Source organism: Haematobia irritans, chromosome 2 (assembly GCF_050003625.1).
Source record: "Haematobia irritans isolate KBUSLIRL chromosome 2, ASM5000362v1, whole genome shotgun sequence".
Lineage (NCBI taxonomy): Eukaryota > Metazoa > Arthropoda > Insecta > Diptera > Muscidae > Haematobia > Haematobia irritans.
The window spans coordinates 187,668,210-187,685,049 of record NC_134398.1 but is presented as its reverse complement, the minus strand read 5'-3'; the positions used below and the strand labels follow the sequence as shown (position 1 = coordinate 187,685,049).

General features: G+C 34.7%; 1 protein-coding gene across 1 annotated transcript; it reads left to right on the top strand.

Moving 5' to 3' along the window:
* The first annotated feature begins 5,026 nt into the window (after positions 1 to 5,026).
* LOC142226822 (uncharacterized) lies at positions 5,027 to 16,128 on the top strand. Its single transcript, XM_075297049.1, has 8 exons — positions 5,027 to 5,349; positions 5,429 to 5,601; positions 5,716 to 6,462; positions 10,811 to 11,047; positions 11,303 to 11,747; positions 11,809 to 12,840; positions 14,863 to 15,192; positions 15,255 to 16,128. Exons 1-8 carry the CDS (start codon positions 5,106 to 5,108, stop codon positions 16,055 to 16,057), a joined length of 4,011 nt encoding a protein of 1,336 aa, XP_075153164.1. The 5' UTR covers positions 5,027 to 5,105; the 3' UTR covers positions 16,058 to 16,128.
* Positions 16,129 to 16,840: the final 712 nt, after the last annotated feature.

Here is a 16,840-nt window from a genome sequence, read left to right as displayed (position 1 = left end):
AAATTTTGTCTTCAGAAATTTTGCAATTCGAAAAAAATTCTAGAAATTCGGTTTTAAGTTTCATAGAAATTATGTTTTTAGAGAAAATTTCATAAATTTTTTTATCTTTAGAGAAAATTTCATAGAAATTTTGTCTTTATAGAAATTTTCATAGCATTTGGTTGTTAGAGAAAATTTCATAGATAATTTGTCGCTATACAAAATTCCACATAATCTTTTTCTTTAGAGTAAATTTTATAGAATTTTTTTAGGAAAAAATTTTGTAAAAATTAGCTTTTTCCGAAAATTTCATAGTTCATAGAAGTTTTGTCTTTTGAGAAAATTTCTTAGAAATATTGTCTTTTCAGAAAATGTTATAGAAATTTTTAAAATTTCCTAAAAATTTAGTATTTCGAAGAAAAAAACTTTAAAGAAAATTTCATAGAAATTTTGTGTTTAGAGAAAATTTCATATAATGTTTTTTTTTTTATTTTTTTATTTCGATTATTGTACAATTTATTATATATCCATTACAATTTCTGTAGAGAAATTTTGTAATTAGAGAAAAATGCTTCATCTTCTTTCATTCGTTTTGTTTTGTTATTGTTCAGCTTAAGCTGTATATGGTCTCTAACAACCATGCAAAAATTGGTCCATATCGGTCCATAATTATATATAGCCCACATATAAACCGATCCCCAGATTTAACCTCCGGAGCCTCTTGGAGGAGCCAAATTTAGTCGATCCAGCTGAAATTTGGTACGAGGTGTTAGTATATGGTCTCTAACAACCATGCAAAAATTGGTCCATATCGGTCCATAATTATATATAGCCCCCATATAAACCGATCACCAGATTTGGTTTGCGGACCCTCTAAGAGAAGCAAATTTCATCCAATCCGGCTGAAATTTGGTATATAGTATAAGTATAGGGTCTATAACAACCACATCCACATCGAACTATAATTATATATAGCCCCTATATAAACCGATCCCCAGATTTGACCTTTGCAGCCTCTTAGAGGAGCAAAATTCATCCGATCCGGTTGAAATTGGTGTTAGTATATGGTCTCTAGGTTAGGTTAGGTGGCAGCCCGATTTATCAGGCTCACTTAGACTATTCAGTCCATTGTGATACAACATTGGTGAACTTCTCTCTTATCACTGAGTGTTGCCCGATTCCATGTTAAGCAAATGACAAGGGACCTCCTTTTTATAACCGAGTCCGAACGGCGTTCCACATTGCAGTGAAACCACTTAGAGAAGTTTTGAAACCCTCAGAAATGTCACCACCATTACTGAGGTGGGATAATCCACCGCTGAAAAACTTTTTGGTGTTCGGTCAAAGCAGGAATCGAACCCACGACCTTGCATATGCAAGGCAGGCATGCTAACCATTGCACCACGGTGGCTCCCTCTCTAACAACCATGCAAAAATTGGTCCATATCAGTCCATAATTATATATAGCCCCCATATAAAACGATGCCCAGATTTGACCTCCCGAGCCGCTTGCAGGAGCAAAATTTATCCTATCCGGTTGAAATTTGGTAAGTGGTGTTAATATATGGTCTCTAACAACCGTGCAACAATTGGTCCATATCGGTCCATAATTATATATAGCCCCCATATAAACCGATCCCCAGATTTGTCCTCCGGAGCCTCATGGAGGAGTAAAAATCATCCGATCCGGTTGAAATTTGCAACGTGGTGTTAGTATGTGGCCGCTAATAACCATGCCAAATTTGGTCCATATCGGTCTATAGTTATATATAGCCGATCCCCAATCACACAAAAAATGGTCCATATCGGTTCATAATCATGGTTGCCACTCGAGCCAAAAATAATCTACCAAAATTTTATTTCTATAGAAAATTTTGTCAAAATTTTATTTCTATAGAAAATTTTGTCAAAATTTTATTTCTATAGAAAATTTTTTCAAAATGTTATTCCTATAGAAAATTTTGTCACACTTCATTTCTGTAGAAAATTTTGGCAAAATTTTAATTTTATAGAGAATGTTGTCAAAATTTTAATTTTATTGAAAATTTTGTCAAAATTTTATTTGTATAGAACATTTTTTTCAAAATTTTATTTCTATAGAAATTTTTGTCAAAATTTTTTTTCTATAGAAAATTTTGTTGAAATTTTAATTCTATAGAAAATTTTGACAAAATTTTATTTATATAGAAAATTTTGTTAAAATATTATTTCTATAGAAAATTTTGTTGAAATTTTATTTCTATAGAAAATTTTGTCCAAATTTTATTTTGTCAAAATTTTATTTCTATAGAAACTTTTATCAAAATTGTATTTCTATACAAAATTTTGTCAAACTTAATTACATACGTATTTAATCGGCCATTTTTAGTTTAATTTATACTACGTATGGACTACCTTGCAATTTAGAAGACGGTGTTTGGAAGTTTTAAAATACCTTGCCATCGGCAAGTGTTACCGCAACCCAAGTAATTCGATTGTGGATGACAGTATTCAGTACACACAAAAAATTATCACCAACATTTTTTCAATTAAACACTTAATTGAATTTGGAAACGGATTCAATTAATATGTTAATTGATTCAATTAATTATTTAATCAAATCCGAATAAAACCGAATTAAAAAAATGATTGATATTTGTTACGTTTCCAATTAAAACATTAATTGATTCAATCAATTTGTTAATCAATTCGGAAATAATTTGCAATTACAAACGTTATTGAAATTTTGTCCGTTTCCAATTACACATGTGATTGATCCAATCACTTTTGTGATTGAAATTGAATAATTTTGAGCAATGGAAAGAACGAAAAGAGAACAAGAGAATGGGTATTTATTCAACATTGTATGATGGAGAGATCAGTCTGTAGAAGTAACTTGTAACGAACGGTTGGGTTTTTGTTTTTCGCGTAAATTGAAAAACATGATTGGCGACATTCTGTCTGCTGCATTGAAAATGTGTACATAAATATTTTGAACGCAACAACAAATCATAGCAAAGGGTTGAAATAAATAAAGTGTGCAACAACAAATGGCCACGTGGTAAAGGTTTGAAAAATATATGAGAGAACGCATTTGAAATTACCTGTGTTTATGTTTTGTGGTATTGTAAAAATGGAAAACAATCTACGTTTATTGAAGGTAAGAAATTGTGAAATATGAATACCGTTTTCCATTGAAGCCTGTTTACATTAAACGGACTAAAATAATATATTTTTTATTCATTTCTTTTAGTAACCAATTTTATTTCGTGAAATTGACCAATCAATCCCATCATTTTATCAAATATGTAAGAATATGTTTGCAACAAAAAAGTGGGTACCGTATTGATCTTTTAAAATTATAATTTTTTTCACTCCTAGTTTTCTTAAAACCAAGAGCGGTATGGGTTTGTTGGAAGATTCACCTTGAAGTTGCGAAGTGGCGTTGGCATTAAATTGTATTTTTGTTTTACCTGCCTTTTTCAGTTTGAACCCAAGTAGAGAGCAGTATATCTGATATATAAACTAATGAGCTGAATTATGTAATGGTAAAAAAGTTCTTTCTTTTGGATTTAAAAATATGAAAAATATCCGAAAATAATAAAAATATGTATTTCCCATTTATATATTTTTTCTATTTTTAGAATTTGCAAAGTATCATCAATATAATACCAAATATTACATTGCTTTCCCATTATTTTTGTCTATGATTGGTTCAAATTTTAATAGACGATTTCAATGTGCGGAAATTTTGGAAAGGAATTGTTACTAAAATTAAATTACCGAGCTCCTTAATACACCTTTTTATGCTAAAAGACTACAACTGCAAAAGAAGATTATAAATAATCAACCTGGAACTAAGAATTGAACTTGATATTCTATGCAGGTAATGTTTAACAAAATTAACTTTTAATTTAACAAAATTAAATTCGAATTATTCTGTTTACTTTCAGAAAAACTAATTTAGCTTACAGGCTGCTGACTTATTGGAAATCTAGGCGCATCTACATATTAGAAGGACCATGCTAACATGGTTATTATTATAAGGAAGATAATGATTTATATAATTTATGTAATTGTATTAGTAAGTTATGTTAGAACAAACCACAAATGACAAGAACCAAATTTATTTGTCTATTGCATAATTCAAAAAATAATAAAATATTAAATATGTTTTATAAGAAACACATATTTTCTTTTATTTCAAATAAAATTAAATACGATTTTGGGGTCGCAATATATAAATTTTTTGATTGAAATTTATAGCCAATTTCAATTAATTATTTAATTGAATGAATCAAATAGTTGATTGATTTTTGTCGCGAAATTAATTAAAATTTTAATTGATTCAATTAAAACTGTGATTGAATTTTATGTTAAAAATCAATCACGTTTTTAATTGATTCAATCACACAATTAATTGATTCCGTGACAAAAGTCAATTACATTTTTAATTGAAAATCGTGTTGGTTTTCAATCAAAATGGGTGATTGATACTATCATTTTCGTGATTGAAGACATTTCAATTAAAAAATGATTGAAACCGCGATTTTCGTGATTGAAATCAAAAAAATTTTTTTTGTGTGTAGAAGTTTCTACGCAATCCATGGTGGAGGGTACATAAGCTTCGACCTGGCCGAACTTACGGCTTGTTACTTGTTAAATATTGTTTTTGGAAAGTTTTGTTAAAAAAATTTATTAATATTTTGATTATAGTAAAAAATTCATAGAAATGTATTTTTGGAGAAAATGTATTAGCCACGCTAAATAAAGCAGTTTAATAAATCTATTAAAAAGGCCCTATTATTTTGTATCCACCGTAACACACCTTACATTGTCTATAGGGACAAATTTAACACTAAACCAAATTAATTTTTCGAATGGCTCGTTTTTGTTGGTTGTTAAAATAATTAAATTATCTATTCAATAAAAGTCGTTCACGTTTTACACACAAGCAGAAGAAATTTAAAATGTACAAAGAAACAAAACATAAAAAAGAAATAATTAAAAGCTTTTAACAAATGAACTGGTTTCGAGTATCTAAAATTGTATCTCTATTCTAAATGCATTCCACAAAACAACAAGTCTGAGATTAGTGGTGGCTGACAAAATCCCCAAAAAACAAACTAAATAGAAGCGTTCAAGTTATGGGAAGTGAAACAAGTAAACCTTTAACTGAAGAAAAAGGCGAATTTAAGCCGTGTATGCACAAAGACATTTTATGTGGTGCTAATTGTGGCAAAGGCATAGTCGATGAGTTATCGCAGTCGGCATGCTATAAAAATATGAAGAAAATTACAGATAATCTCTTAGGAGGAGATGAAGCAAATAAGCTACTGAATTTACCAGAGGCTGTAGTTTCATTCAAAATTAATGGAAATTCATATACGGGTGAGGGAAGAAATTTAAGGTTTTTAGTTAAATTAAAAAATTATTAATAAATAAATTTAAAAAATTTTCTAAATTTTAGTAAATCCTACATCCTTGTCTCCCGATATAACATTGAATACCTTTATCCGTGATCATGCCCAATTAACGGGTACCAAGTATATGTGCTTGGAGGGTGGATGTGGTGCTTGTGTGGTCTCCATTAGGGGTAGACATCCTGTGACTGGGGATATGAGAACATGGTCTGCCAATTCGGTAAGTTTCAATAACGACGACAAGTAAGAAAGAAATATAGAAGTATAGAACAGAATTTTATTGATTAGAAGCACCTTGTCCAAAGATCTAATAATATCTTCCTTCCGTTTGCAGTGCCTTACCTTATTGAATACTTGTGGTTCTTGGGAGATAACTACCTGTGAGGGTATCGGTAATCAACGCGATGGCTATCATGCCATACAAAAACGTATGGCTCAATTGAATGCCACTCAATGTGGTTACTGTAGTCCTGGATTTGTGATGAGTATGTACAGCTTAATGGAGTCAAAAGGATCGAACCTGAGTATGCAAGAAATTGAGAATTCATTCAGCGGCAATATATGTCGTTGTACAGGATATCGTTCCATATTGGATGCCATGAAATCATTTGCATCAGATAGTAACATAAAGATACCCAATGAATGTCAAGACATTGAGGATTTAGTCAGTAAGAAATGTCCTAAGAGTGGTAAGGGATTGATATGCTCTAGCAACTGCAGCCCAGCTTTACGTTTTGTTACCTACAATGATGGTATTCAATGGTTTTGGCCTCAAAATTTTGATGAATTAATAACGATTCTCGAGAAATTACCATTGGATGACGAATATATGCTCGTTGGTGGTAATACCGGACATTGTTTCTATCGAAAATCTGATCGGATAAAATATTTCATTGATATTCATTGTGTGAAAAAATTGAAAGAGTACCAATTGACCAAGGATAAATTGACATTAGGTGCCAATCTAACGCTATCAGAGACTATGGAGATATTTTCAAAAGTTTCGAGGGAATCTGGTTTCGAATATTGCCATGAACTCTGGCAGCATTTCGATTTAATTGCCAATGTTCCGGTGAGAAATGTGAGTAGTTTTGTGAATTGTGGAATTTAAGACATTTTTGATGGATAGCAATTTTGAAGTGTTTCTTTCAAATATTGAATGAAATTTTTTATACCCTCCACTATGCGAAGTCTACTAGCTGAGTCATTCAGTGTGTAATACATCGACGTATTGGTTGTCCTTCTACCCGCTCGTCTGTTGAAGTCATGGTATATGGGACATTGGGGACCACTTTTGGTTTAGGCGTTTTATTAATCGAACCATACATGCAGAGAAGGAATATGATCACCTCAAACATGTTTCAAGAGCAAAATGTTATTTTTGTATAGTGACCATGTAACATGTTTGTCACTAAAATGTTATTCTCTCGGCAAATATAACCTGCTTGCCGAAAACAGATACATGATTTCAGAGAAAATAACATGGTTGCGAAAACCATGTTACATGCTCACATCCAAAAATAACATTTTGCTCTTAAAACATGTTTGAGGTGATCATATTCCTTCTCTGGGTGTAGATTTGGTTTCTTGAGGCTTAAATGTGTTTGAAATTCGATATAAAATGTCAGTCTACTTCCGTTGAAATTTGGTTCGTCATATCAATAGCATGCAAAAAGATTTCCATATTCGTCCATAATTGCGTATATAGCCCCCCATTTGAACCAACATTTAGTTTGTCCTATATAAACAAATTTTTTTTTAGTCTTTAGAGAAAACTTGTTATTTTGGCTTTATAGCAAATTTGTTAGAAATTTTGCCCTTGGAAAAAAATTCCTAGAAATTTTGCTCTTGTAGAAAACTTCTTAGAAATTTAGCCGATAGAGATAATCTCATAGAAATTTTACCTTTGGAGAAAATTTCGTCGAAATTTTGTTTTTATAGAAAACTTCATGGAAATTTATCCTTTTGATAAAATTTCAAACAAATTTTGTCTTTAGATAAAATTTCATAGAAATTTTGTATTTAGAAAATTTTTAGAAGAATTTTGTTTTTAGAGAGGGAGCCACCGTGGTGCAATGGTTAGCATGCCCGCCTTGCATACACAAGGTCGTGGGTTCGATTCCTGCTTCGACCGAACACCAAAAAGTTTTTCAGCGGTGGATTATCCCACCTCAGTAATGCTGGTGACATTTCTGAGGGTTTCAAAGCTTCTCTAAGTGGTTTCACTGCAATGTGGAACGCCGTTCGGACTCGGCTATAAAAAGGAGGTCGCTTGTCATTGAGCTTAACATGGAATCGGGCAGCACTCAGTGATAAGAGAGAAGTTCACCAATGTGGTATCACAATGGACTGAATAGTCTGAATGAGCCTGATACATCGGGCTGCCACCTAACCTAACCTTGTCTTTAGAGAAAATTTTATAGAAATTTTGTCTTTAGAGAAAATTTCATAGAAATTTTGCCTTTAGAGAAAATTTCATAAAAATTTTGTCTTTAGAGAAAATTCCATAGAAATTTTGTCTTTAGAGAAAATTTCGTAGAAATTATGTCTTTAGAGAAAATTTCGTAGAAATTTAAAAAAAAAATCACAGAGATATTGTCTTTAGAGAAAATTCTTACCACACATTGCACATAATTTTTTTTCTTTAGATAAAATTTGATAGAAATTTTCCCTTTAGAAAAAGTTTCGTAGAAATTTTGTGTTTTCTTTAAAGAAAATTTCATACATTTTTTTCTTTAGAAAAACTTGCACACAAATTTTCTCTTTAGAGAAAATTTCATAGAAATTTTATCTGTAGAGAAAATTTCATAGAAAATTTGTCTTTGGAGAAAATTTCATAGAAATTTTGTCTTTGGAGAAAATTTCATAGAAAATTAAAAACAAAATCTAGAGATTTTGCCTTTAGAGAAAATTTCATAGAAGTTTTATCATTTCTAAAAGAAAATTTCACAAATTTTTTCCTTTAGAAAAAATTGCACACACATTTTGTCTTCAGAGAAATTTTGATAGAAGTTTTCCCTTTAAAGAATATTTCGTAGAATGTTTGTCTTATGTGAAAATTTCATAGAAATTTTATCTGTAGAAAAAATTACACAGAAATTTTATCTGTACAGAAAATTTCATAGAAATTTTATCTGTACAGGAAATTTCATAGAAATTAAAAAAACAAACAAGTAAGGAAAGTCTAAAGTCGGGCGGGGCCGATTATATTATACCCTGCACCACTTTGTAGATCTAATTTTCGATACCATATCACATCCGTCAAATGTGTTGGGGGCTATATATAAAGGTTTGTCCCAAATACATATATTTAAATATCTCTCGATCTGGATAGATTGGATTGGTATTTTGACCATTTTTGCCGAAATCGGAAAAACATATATATGGGAGCTATATACAAATCTGAACCGATTTCAACTAAATTTGGCACGCATAGCTACAATGCTAATTCTACTCCCTGCGCAAAATTTCAACTAAATCGGAGCAAAAAATTGGCCTCTGTGGTCATATGAGTGTAAATCGGGCGAAAGCTATATATGGGAGATATATCTAAATCTGAACCGATTTTAACCAAACTTGGCACGCATAGCTACACTAGTAATTGTACTCCTAGTGCAAAATTTAAACCAAATTCGGGTAAAACTCTGGCTTCTGGAACCGTATTAGTCCATATCGGGCGAATGATATATATGGGAGCTATATCTAAATCTGAACCGATTTCTTCCAAAATCAATAGGGACCTATTCTGAGCCAAAACACATACTTGTGCCAAATTTGAAGTCGATTGGACTAAAACTGCGACCTAGACTTTGATTACAAAAATGTGTTCACGGACAGACGGACAGACGGATATCGCTATATCGTCTCAGGAGCCCACCCTGAGCATTTTTGCCAAAGACACCATGTGTCTATCTCATCTCCTTCTGGGTGTTGCAAACATATGCACTAACTTATAATACCCTGTTCCACAGTGTGGCGCAGGGTATAAAAAAACATCTTTGATATATAGTCTTTAGAGAAAATTTCTATCAAATTTCATAAAACTGTTTTCTTTAGAAAAAACTGCACACAATTTGTATCATTAGAGAAATTTCGTTGAAAAGTTTACTTAAAAGAAAATTTTATAGGAATTGTGTCTTTAGTTATAATTTCAAAGAAATTTTAAGAAAATTTCTTAAAATTTTGTCTAGAGAAAATTCTATAGACAATTTTGATTTATAGAAAATTCCGTCGAAATTTTTTCTTTAGGGAAAATATCACCAAATTTTCTAAGAAAATTCGCCCTTCACCAAATTTTCTAAGAAAATTCGCCTCTCACCAAATTTTCTACGAAAATTTTCCTGTCACCAAATTTTCTAAGAAAATACGCCCTTCACCAAATTTTCTAAGAAAATTTAGCTTATCACCAAATTTTCTAAGAAAATTTTGCCTATCACCAAATTTTCTAAGAAAATTCGCCCTTCACCAAATTTTCTAAAAAAATTCGCCCTTCAAATTTTCTAAGAAAATTCGTCCTTCACCAAATTTTCTACGAAAATTCGCCCTTCACCAAATTTTCTAAGAAAATTCGTCCTGCACCAAATTTGCTAAGAAAATTCGCCATTCACCAAATTCTCTAAGAAATTTCGCCCTTCAGCAAATTTTCTAAGAAAATTCGCCCTTCACCAAATTTTCTAAGAAAATTCGCCCTTCACCAAATTTTCTAAGAACATTTTGCCTATCACCAAATTTTCTAAGAAAATTTTGCCTATCAGCAAATTTTCTAAGAAAATTCGCCCTTCACCAAATTTTCTAAGAAAATTCGCCCTTCACCAAATTTTCTAAGAAAATTCGCCCTTCACCAAATTTTCTAAGAAAATTCGCCCTTCACCAAATTTGCTAAGAAAAAAATTCGCCCTTCACCAAATTTTCTAAGAAAAAAAAATTCGCCCTTCACCAAATTTTCTAAGAAAATTCGCCCTTCACCAAATTTTCTAAGAAAATTCAGCCTTCATCAAATTTTCTGAGAAAATTCGCCCTTCACAAAATTTTCTAAGAAAATTCGCCCTTCACCAAATTTTCTAAGAAAATTCGCCCTTTACCAAATTCTCTAAGAAAATTCGCCCTTCATCAAATTTTCCAAGAAAATTCTGCCTACCACCAAATTTTCTAAAAAAATTGTGCCCTTCACCAAATTTTCTAAGAAAATTCGCTCTCTACCAAAATTCGCCATTCACCAACTAAGAAAATTTGCTATTACCAAATTTTGGAAGAGAATTTTGCCTACCACCAAATTTTTGAAGAAAATTCGACTTTCACTAAATTTTCTACTTCTTTACCAAATTCTCTTAGAAAATTCGCCCATCACCAAAATTTTGCATATATGCAAATATGAACTAACATACCATCTTTGATTTTAAATAAAAAATGTTATTTATTTTTCTTTCTAGAATGGCACATTGGCTGGAAATATTTCAATTAAAAATGCCCATCCAGACTTTCCATCAGATGTCTGCTTACTCTTAGAGACCCTAAATGCCGAAATCATAATATTTTCTACAGCATATGGAAAGTCGAAAAAACTTTCCATGAAGGAATATTTGAATGTTAAAACACCGAAAACATTGATTTTAGGCTTTGAGCTACCAGCATTACCCAAGGAACGCTACATATTCCGATCATATAAAGTAAGTCTAAGCTTTCAGACCAGATAATAATAAAACTTTTTCTTTGATGCGAAATTTCCAAAAAGGTGTGACTGTAATCTCAATTATCTTTTGGGTCGAGTATTCCAATGGCAATCGTCATCCCGGCGACGGTCATCGGCCAAAGTATATTCTCCAACGGTCTAGAGAGACAAAAATATCAATGCCATCATCATACTGCTCTATGCTAACCGATCTCCTTGAATCCCTTCACAGTATTATCTCTCTTTCCTTTAGATTATGCCGAGAGCCCAAAATTGTATAGCCTATGTGAATGCAGGATTTCTTTTGGATTTGGAATCGATGGCCACGGGTTCAGTGAAAAATGCTCGTCTCTGTTTTGGTGGCATACGACCAGATTTTGTTCATGCCTCAGCTGTCGAAGATAAGCTAAGAGGCCAGTGTATATATGATAAGGCAGTGATTACAAAACTTTTCGCCACTTTATCCGCAACTCTAAAACCTGATGCAATATTGCCTAAAACATCACCAGAATATCGCATGAAATTGGCTTGTGGTTTAATGTTGAAATTTCTCTTGGAAATCGCTCCAAAAGATAGAGTACGCAAGGAATACATTAGTGGAGGTCATTTAATGAAGCGAGAACTATCTTCGGGCCAGCAGATTTTTGATACAAATAAGAATGTGTACCCAGTCACACAGCCAGTACAGAAATTGGAAGGTAAATGGAAATTCCGGGAGAATACACATCCTTCAATGAGGTCTTCTTTTCTCTTTTGCAGCTTTAATTCAATGCTCCGGTGAAGCCAAGTATATGAATGATCTTATAACATCATCCAATGCATTGCATTGTGCTTTTGTGGGAGCCACTAAGGTGGGAAAAACGATTGAGAAGATTGATGCCTCTGAAGCCTTGAAAATAGCTGGTGTTGTAGCCTTTTTCTCTGCCAAGGATATACCTGGAATTAATTCTTTTACCGATTCTAGTCAACAATATCAGCTTGAAGAGATTTTTACTGGAGGTTTAGTACGTTTTTACGATCAACCTTTGGGAGTAATAGTGGCTGAGAGCAAAGCAATTGCTGAGAAAGCTACTAACAAGGTTACGGTTTTATACTCTAGCGGAGATTCCTCCATTATAATGCCTACCATGGAGGATGTTTTTCTTCATCGCCGACAAGATCGAATTGAAACCAAATTAAAATCAGCCATTACAGAACTGAAACTTTCAGCACCATCTGATATCGAATTCAATGGTATATTCGAAATAGGTCCTCAATATCACTTCACCATGGAACCCCAAACTTGTATTGTAATTCCTGAGGAACAAGGTTTAAAGGTTTACTCGTCCACACAATGGATCAACCATACACAAGCGGTTATTGCGAAAATGTTGAATCTTAAAGTCGCTGCAGTTCAATTGGAAGTTCGCCATGTAGGTGGTGCTTTTGGAGGTAAAATTTCTCGCTGTAATTTGGTGGCTTGTGCCGCAGCTTTAGCTGCCTACAAACTTAATCGACCGATTCGCTTTGTCCAATCCTTGGAATCTATGATGAATCGCAATGGCAAAAGATGGGCTTATCGATCTGATTATAAAGCCCATATACAAACGAATGGTAGACTTGTAGGTCTACAGAATATTTACTACGGTGATGCTGGTTGCAGTCCCAATGAATATCCAGCACTTGTTCATGGTGAAACAGCTTTTCGTAGTTGTTACAACTTTACGGATGGAAATCTACGTCTGGAGAGTAATGTTGTGCTGACAGATGCTCCAAGTTCGACGCCAATGCGAGCGCCAGGTAACATGGAAGGTAAGCGGAAAATGAAAAAATTATAGACCCGAAGAATTCATATGGATCCGGAAAACTTTTTTGAAGAACCGTATATTTGAAGACGTCTGTGGTGCAATTATAACCCGAAGGTATCTGTAGATCTTAGTAACTCTATGGGAAACTCATACAAGTGGACTGACTCATCTTCGGTACTAGTGTTGTAGTAGCTTTCGGTAGCAGCTTCAAGTATGAAAGCGGTTCGATGGTAGACTGTAGATCTGACGAATTCAGTGACGACAGTGATTGAACTGTAGATCTCATTAGGGCACTATAGATTTGAAGATCTCAGAGAATGTGTCGATCCAAAGGACTCTAGGCAGGTTATAGATCTAAAGAACATTGTAGATCTGAAGATCTAAGCGGTGGCTGTGTGAATCCCAAGAGCTCTAGGCGGCAAGTGCAGAATTCGGTAAAGCAACGGTAGATCCGAAAATTCAATGGGGCAGCGGAAGATCCGACTAACGTAGAGCGAAACGTAGATCCGAAGAACTTAGTGGTAAACTGTAGATCTGAAGAGCTCCTTGGGGAACCGTGTATCCAAAGAACTCATTGAGGATCTATAGATCTGAAGAACACAGTGATGAAACTGCAGATCTGAGTGGTGCATCTGTGGATCCGATAAGCTCTACCGAAGAACTCAGTAGGAAATGTAGATCTGAAGGACTTCGTGGGGAACTATAGATCTAAAAACCTCAGTGATGGACTACAGATCTGAAAAACTGAGTGGTGTAATTGTAGGCACGTAGGTGTCGGTGGGGAACTGCATATCCAAAGAACTGGGGGAGAGACTTTAGGATCTTTGTGGCGGATCTGTCGATCTGAAGAACTCTAAGCGGGAACTGTTGATCCGAAGAACTCAGTGGAGGCAATTGTAGATCCCAGTTGTTTGATTTACGGTTGGAGAACTGTAGATCCGAACAACTCAGAGGTCGTAGATCCGAAGAAAAACAGTGTGATTAGATCCAGAGGACTGAGTGGCGGTAGATCCGAATAACTGAGTGGGGAGTGCAGATCAGAATATCTCGTGCCTACAATTCCACCATTGGAATTGTGAAGCAACGGTAGATTCGAAGAATTCAGTGAGGAACGTAGATTCGATGAAGTTAGTGAGTGAAGTTAGTGATCCCAAGAACTCAGTGGGGAACTGATGATCCAAAAAAATCATTGAGAGATTATAGATATGAAGAAGTCAGCGATAAAAATGTTGACCTCAGTGAGGGCATGTCTGAAGAACTCAGTGGGGGAATCGTAGGCCCGATGGTTTCAGTGGAGGAACTTTAGATATAAAGAACCCAGGGAGAGACTAGATCTGAGGAACTCAGTGAGGGAACTATAGATCTTAGTGAGGACACTATAGATCTGAGGATCACACTTGCAGATCTGTCGATCCGAAGAACTCTAAGCGGGAACTGTAGACCCGGATAACTCAGTGGGCGTATATCCGAAAAACTCAGTTTGAGTAGATCCAGAGAACTCAGTAGAGCCGAATAACTCAGTGGAGAGCGCGGATCCGAAGATCTTGGGCCTACAATTCCACCACTGAAACCCTCAATAGGGAGCGCAGATCAGATGATCTTGGGTCTCTTGTTGATCAAAACAAACTCATTGAGAAACTATAGATCTGAAGAACTCAGCGATGGTATTGAAAACCTTAGTGAGAGCACTAATTTGAAGAATTCAGTGGTGGAGTTGTAGATCCGAAGGTTTCAATGGGAGAACTGAAGATATCAGATGTGGATCTCTCGACCCTAAGAATTCTAGGCGGGAACTTTAGATCCCAAATGAGGCAATTGTAGCTATGAATGGTTCGGATTAACAGTTGGGAAGATGTTGATCCGAACAACATCCAAGCTTTGGACAAAGGTTGGGGACCTTCCTCTATTCTATTTCTCCAAAATCTTATTCGGTTTATAAAAGCACAAAGTCCTAATTTAAAAATATCATAAAAACGAGTGTAATAACAAAGAGGGATATGTTATATCACTTGATTTATTACCTTAGGTACTGCCATGATAGAAAATATAATGGAGCACATAGCTTTTATGGCCCAGCTTGATCCAGCCGATACGCGTATGATTAACATAAAAGAAGGTAATCGAATGCGGGAACTCCTGCCCCGTTTCCTTAGGACAACGGAATATAAGCAGCGTCGTTTGGAAATTGACCAATTTAATCAACAAAATCGTTGGATGAAGAAAGGTTTAGGTCTGGCCATTATGGACTTTCCTTATAAATCTTTTCCACCATTTGGAACATATCCAGCAACTGTTTCCATATATCATACTGATGGCTCTGTAGTTATATCCCATGGTGGTATAGAAATGGGTCAAGGTAAGTCTGGCGAATCTTTTGTAAAACTAAAATCATTTCAATCTCTATCTCTTCTCTAATAGGAGTTAATACAAAATCTGCTCAGGTTGCTGCATATGTCCTTGGCATACCATTGGATTCGGTGAAAATTGAGACCACCAACTCTATAAATGGAGCCAATTCCTTATTTAGTGCCAATTCGATGACTAGTGAATGTATTGGCTTTGCCATACGGAAATGTTGTAATACCCTCAATGAACGATTGAAACCTATTCGAGAATCTTTGAAACCAAATGCTTCCTGGCAAGAGATAGTGCAAACTGCATGGCAACGTTCTGTGAATCTTATAGCCAGTGATCATTATAAAGTGGGTGATATACCTCCGTATAATATTTATTGCCTTGGATTGACTGAAGTTCAGGTGGATATTTTAACCGGCAATCACTTGATAAAGCGAGTTGATATCCTTGAAGATGTGGGTGAAAGTTTAAATCCCAATGTTGATATTGGACAAATTGAAGGAGCTTTTGTTCAAGGTCTAGGTTATTGGGTTACTGAACAGTTGGTATACGATCGTCAAACTGGTCAATTGTTGACCAACAATACCTGGACCTATAAGCCACCCGGAGCTAAAGATATTCCTATAGATTTTCGTATTGAAATGTTAAGAGGCTCTAAAAATAAGGGTGGTTTTATGAGTACTAAAGCCTGCTCTGAACCTCCAACCTGTTTGGCGATTAGTGTTATATTTGCTCTGCAACATGCCATCCAATCGGCCCGTACAGATGCTGGTCTAAAACGCGAATGGGTTCGTTTGGGTGCACCGACTACACCGGAAACATTGGTCTTGAATTCTGGAAATGATGTGTCATCCTTTAGTTTGTAGTAGAGAGCAACAACATTGTGTAATTTAAGATGACCTGATGGTTATGGGAAATAAATGTTTTCTACATTAAACGATTTTTGTGTTTTTTTTATGAGTCACACAGGAAATCGCTATATTTTTATACCCTCCATCATAGGATGGGGGTATATTAACTTTGTCATTCCGTTTGTAACACATCGAAATATTGCTATAAGACCCCATAAAGTATATATATTCTGGGTCGTGGTGAAATTCTGAGTCGATCTAAGCATGTCCGTCCGTCCGTCCGTCCGTCCGTCTGTTGAAATCACGCTAACTTCCGAACGAAACAAGCTATCGACTTGAAACTTGGCACAAGTAGTTGTTATCGATGTAGGTCGGATGGTATTGAAAATGGGCCATATTGGTCCACTTTTACGTATAGCCCCCATATAAAGGGACCCTCAGATTTGGCTTATGGAGCCTCTAAGATAAGCATATTTCATCCGATCCGGCTGAAATTTGGTACATGGTGTTGGTATCTGGTCTCTAACAATCATGCAAAAATTGGTCCACATCGGTCCGTAATTATATATAGCCCCCATATAAACCGATCCCCAGATTTGGCTTGTGTAGCCTCTAAGAGAAGCATATTTCATCCGATCCGGCTGAAATTTGGTACATGGTGTTGGTATATGGTCTCTAACAATCATGCAAAAATTGGTCCACATCGGTCCGTAATTATATATAGCCCCCATATAAACCGATCCCCAGATTTGGCTTGTGTAGCCTCTAAGAGAAGCATATTTCATCCGATCCGGCTGA

What these genes read in the sequence shown, in the direction of transcription:
- LOC142226822 (XM_075297049.1), top strand. Translation starts at nt 5,106, where the DNA reads ATGGGAAGTGAAACAAGTAAACCTTTAACTGAAGAAAAAGGCGAATTT. An exon ending in TAATGGAAATTCATATACGG is followed by an intron (nt 5,350 to 5,428) that starts GTGAGGGAAGAA and finishes TCTAAATTTTAG; the next exon opens with TAAATCCTACATCCTTGTCT. An exon ending in TGGTATAGAAATGGGTCAAG is followed by an intron (nt 15,193 to 15,254) that starts GTAAGTCTGGCG and finishes CTTCTCTAATAG; the next exon opens with GAGTTAATACAAAATCTGCT.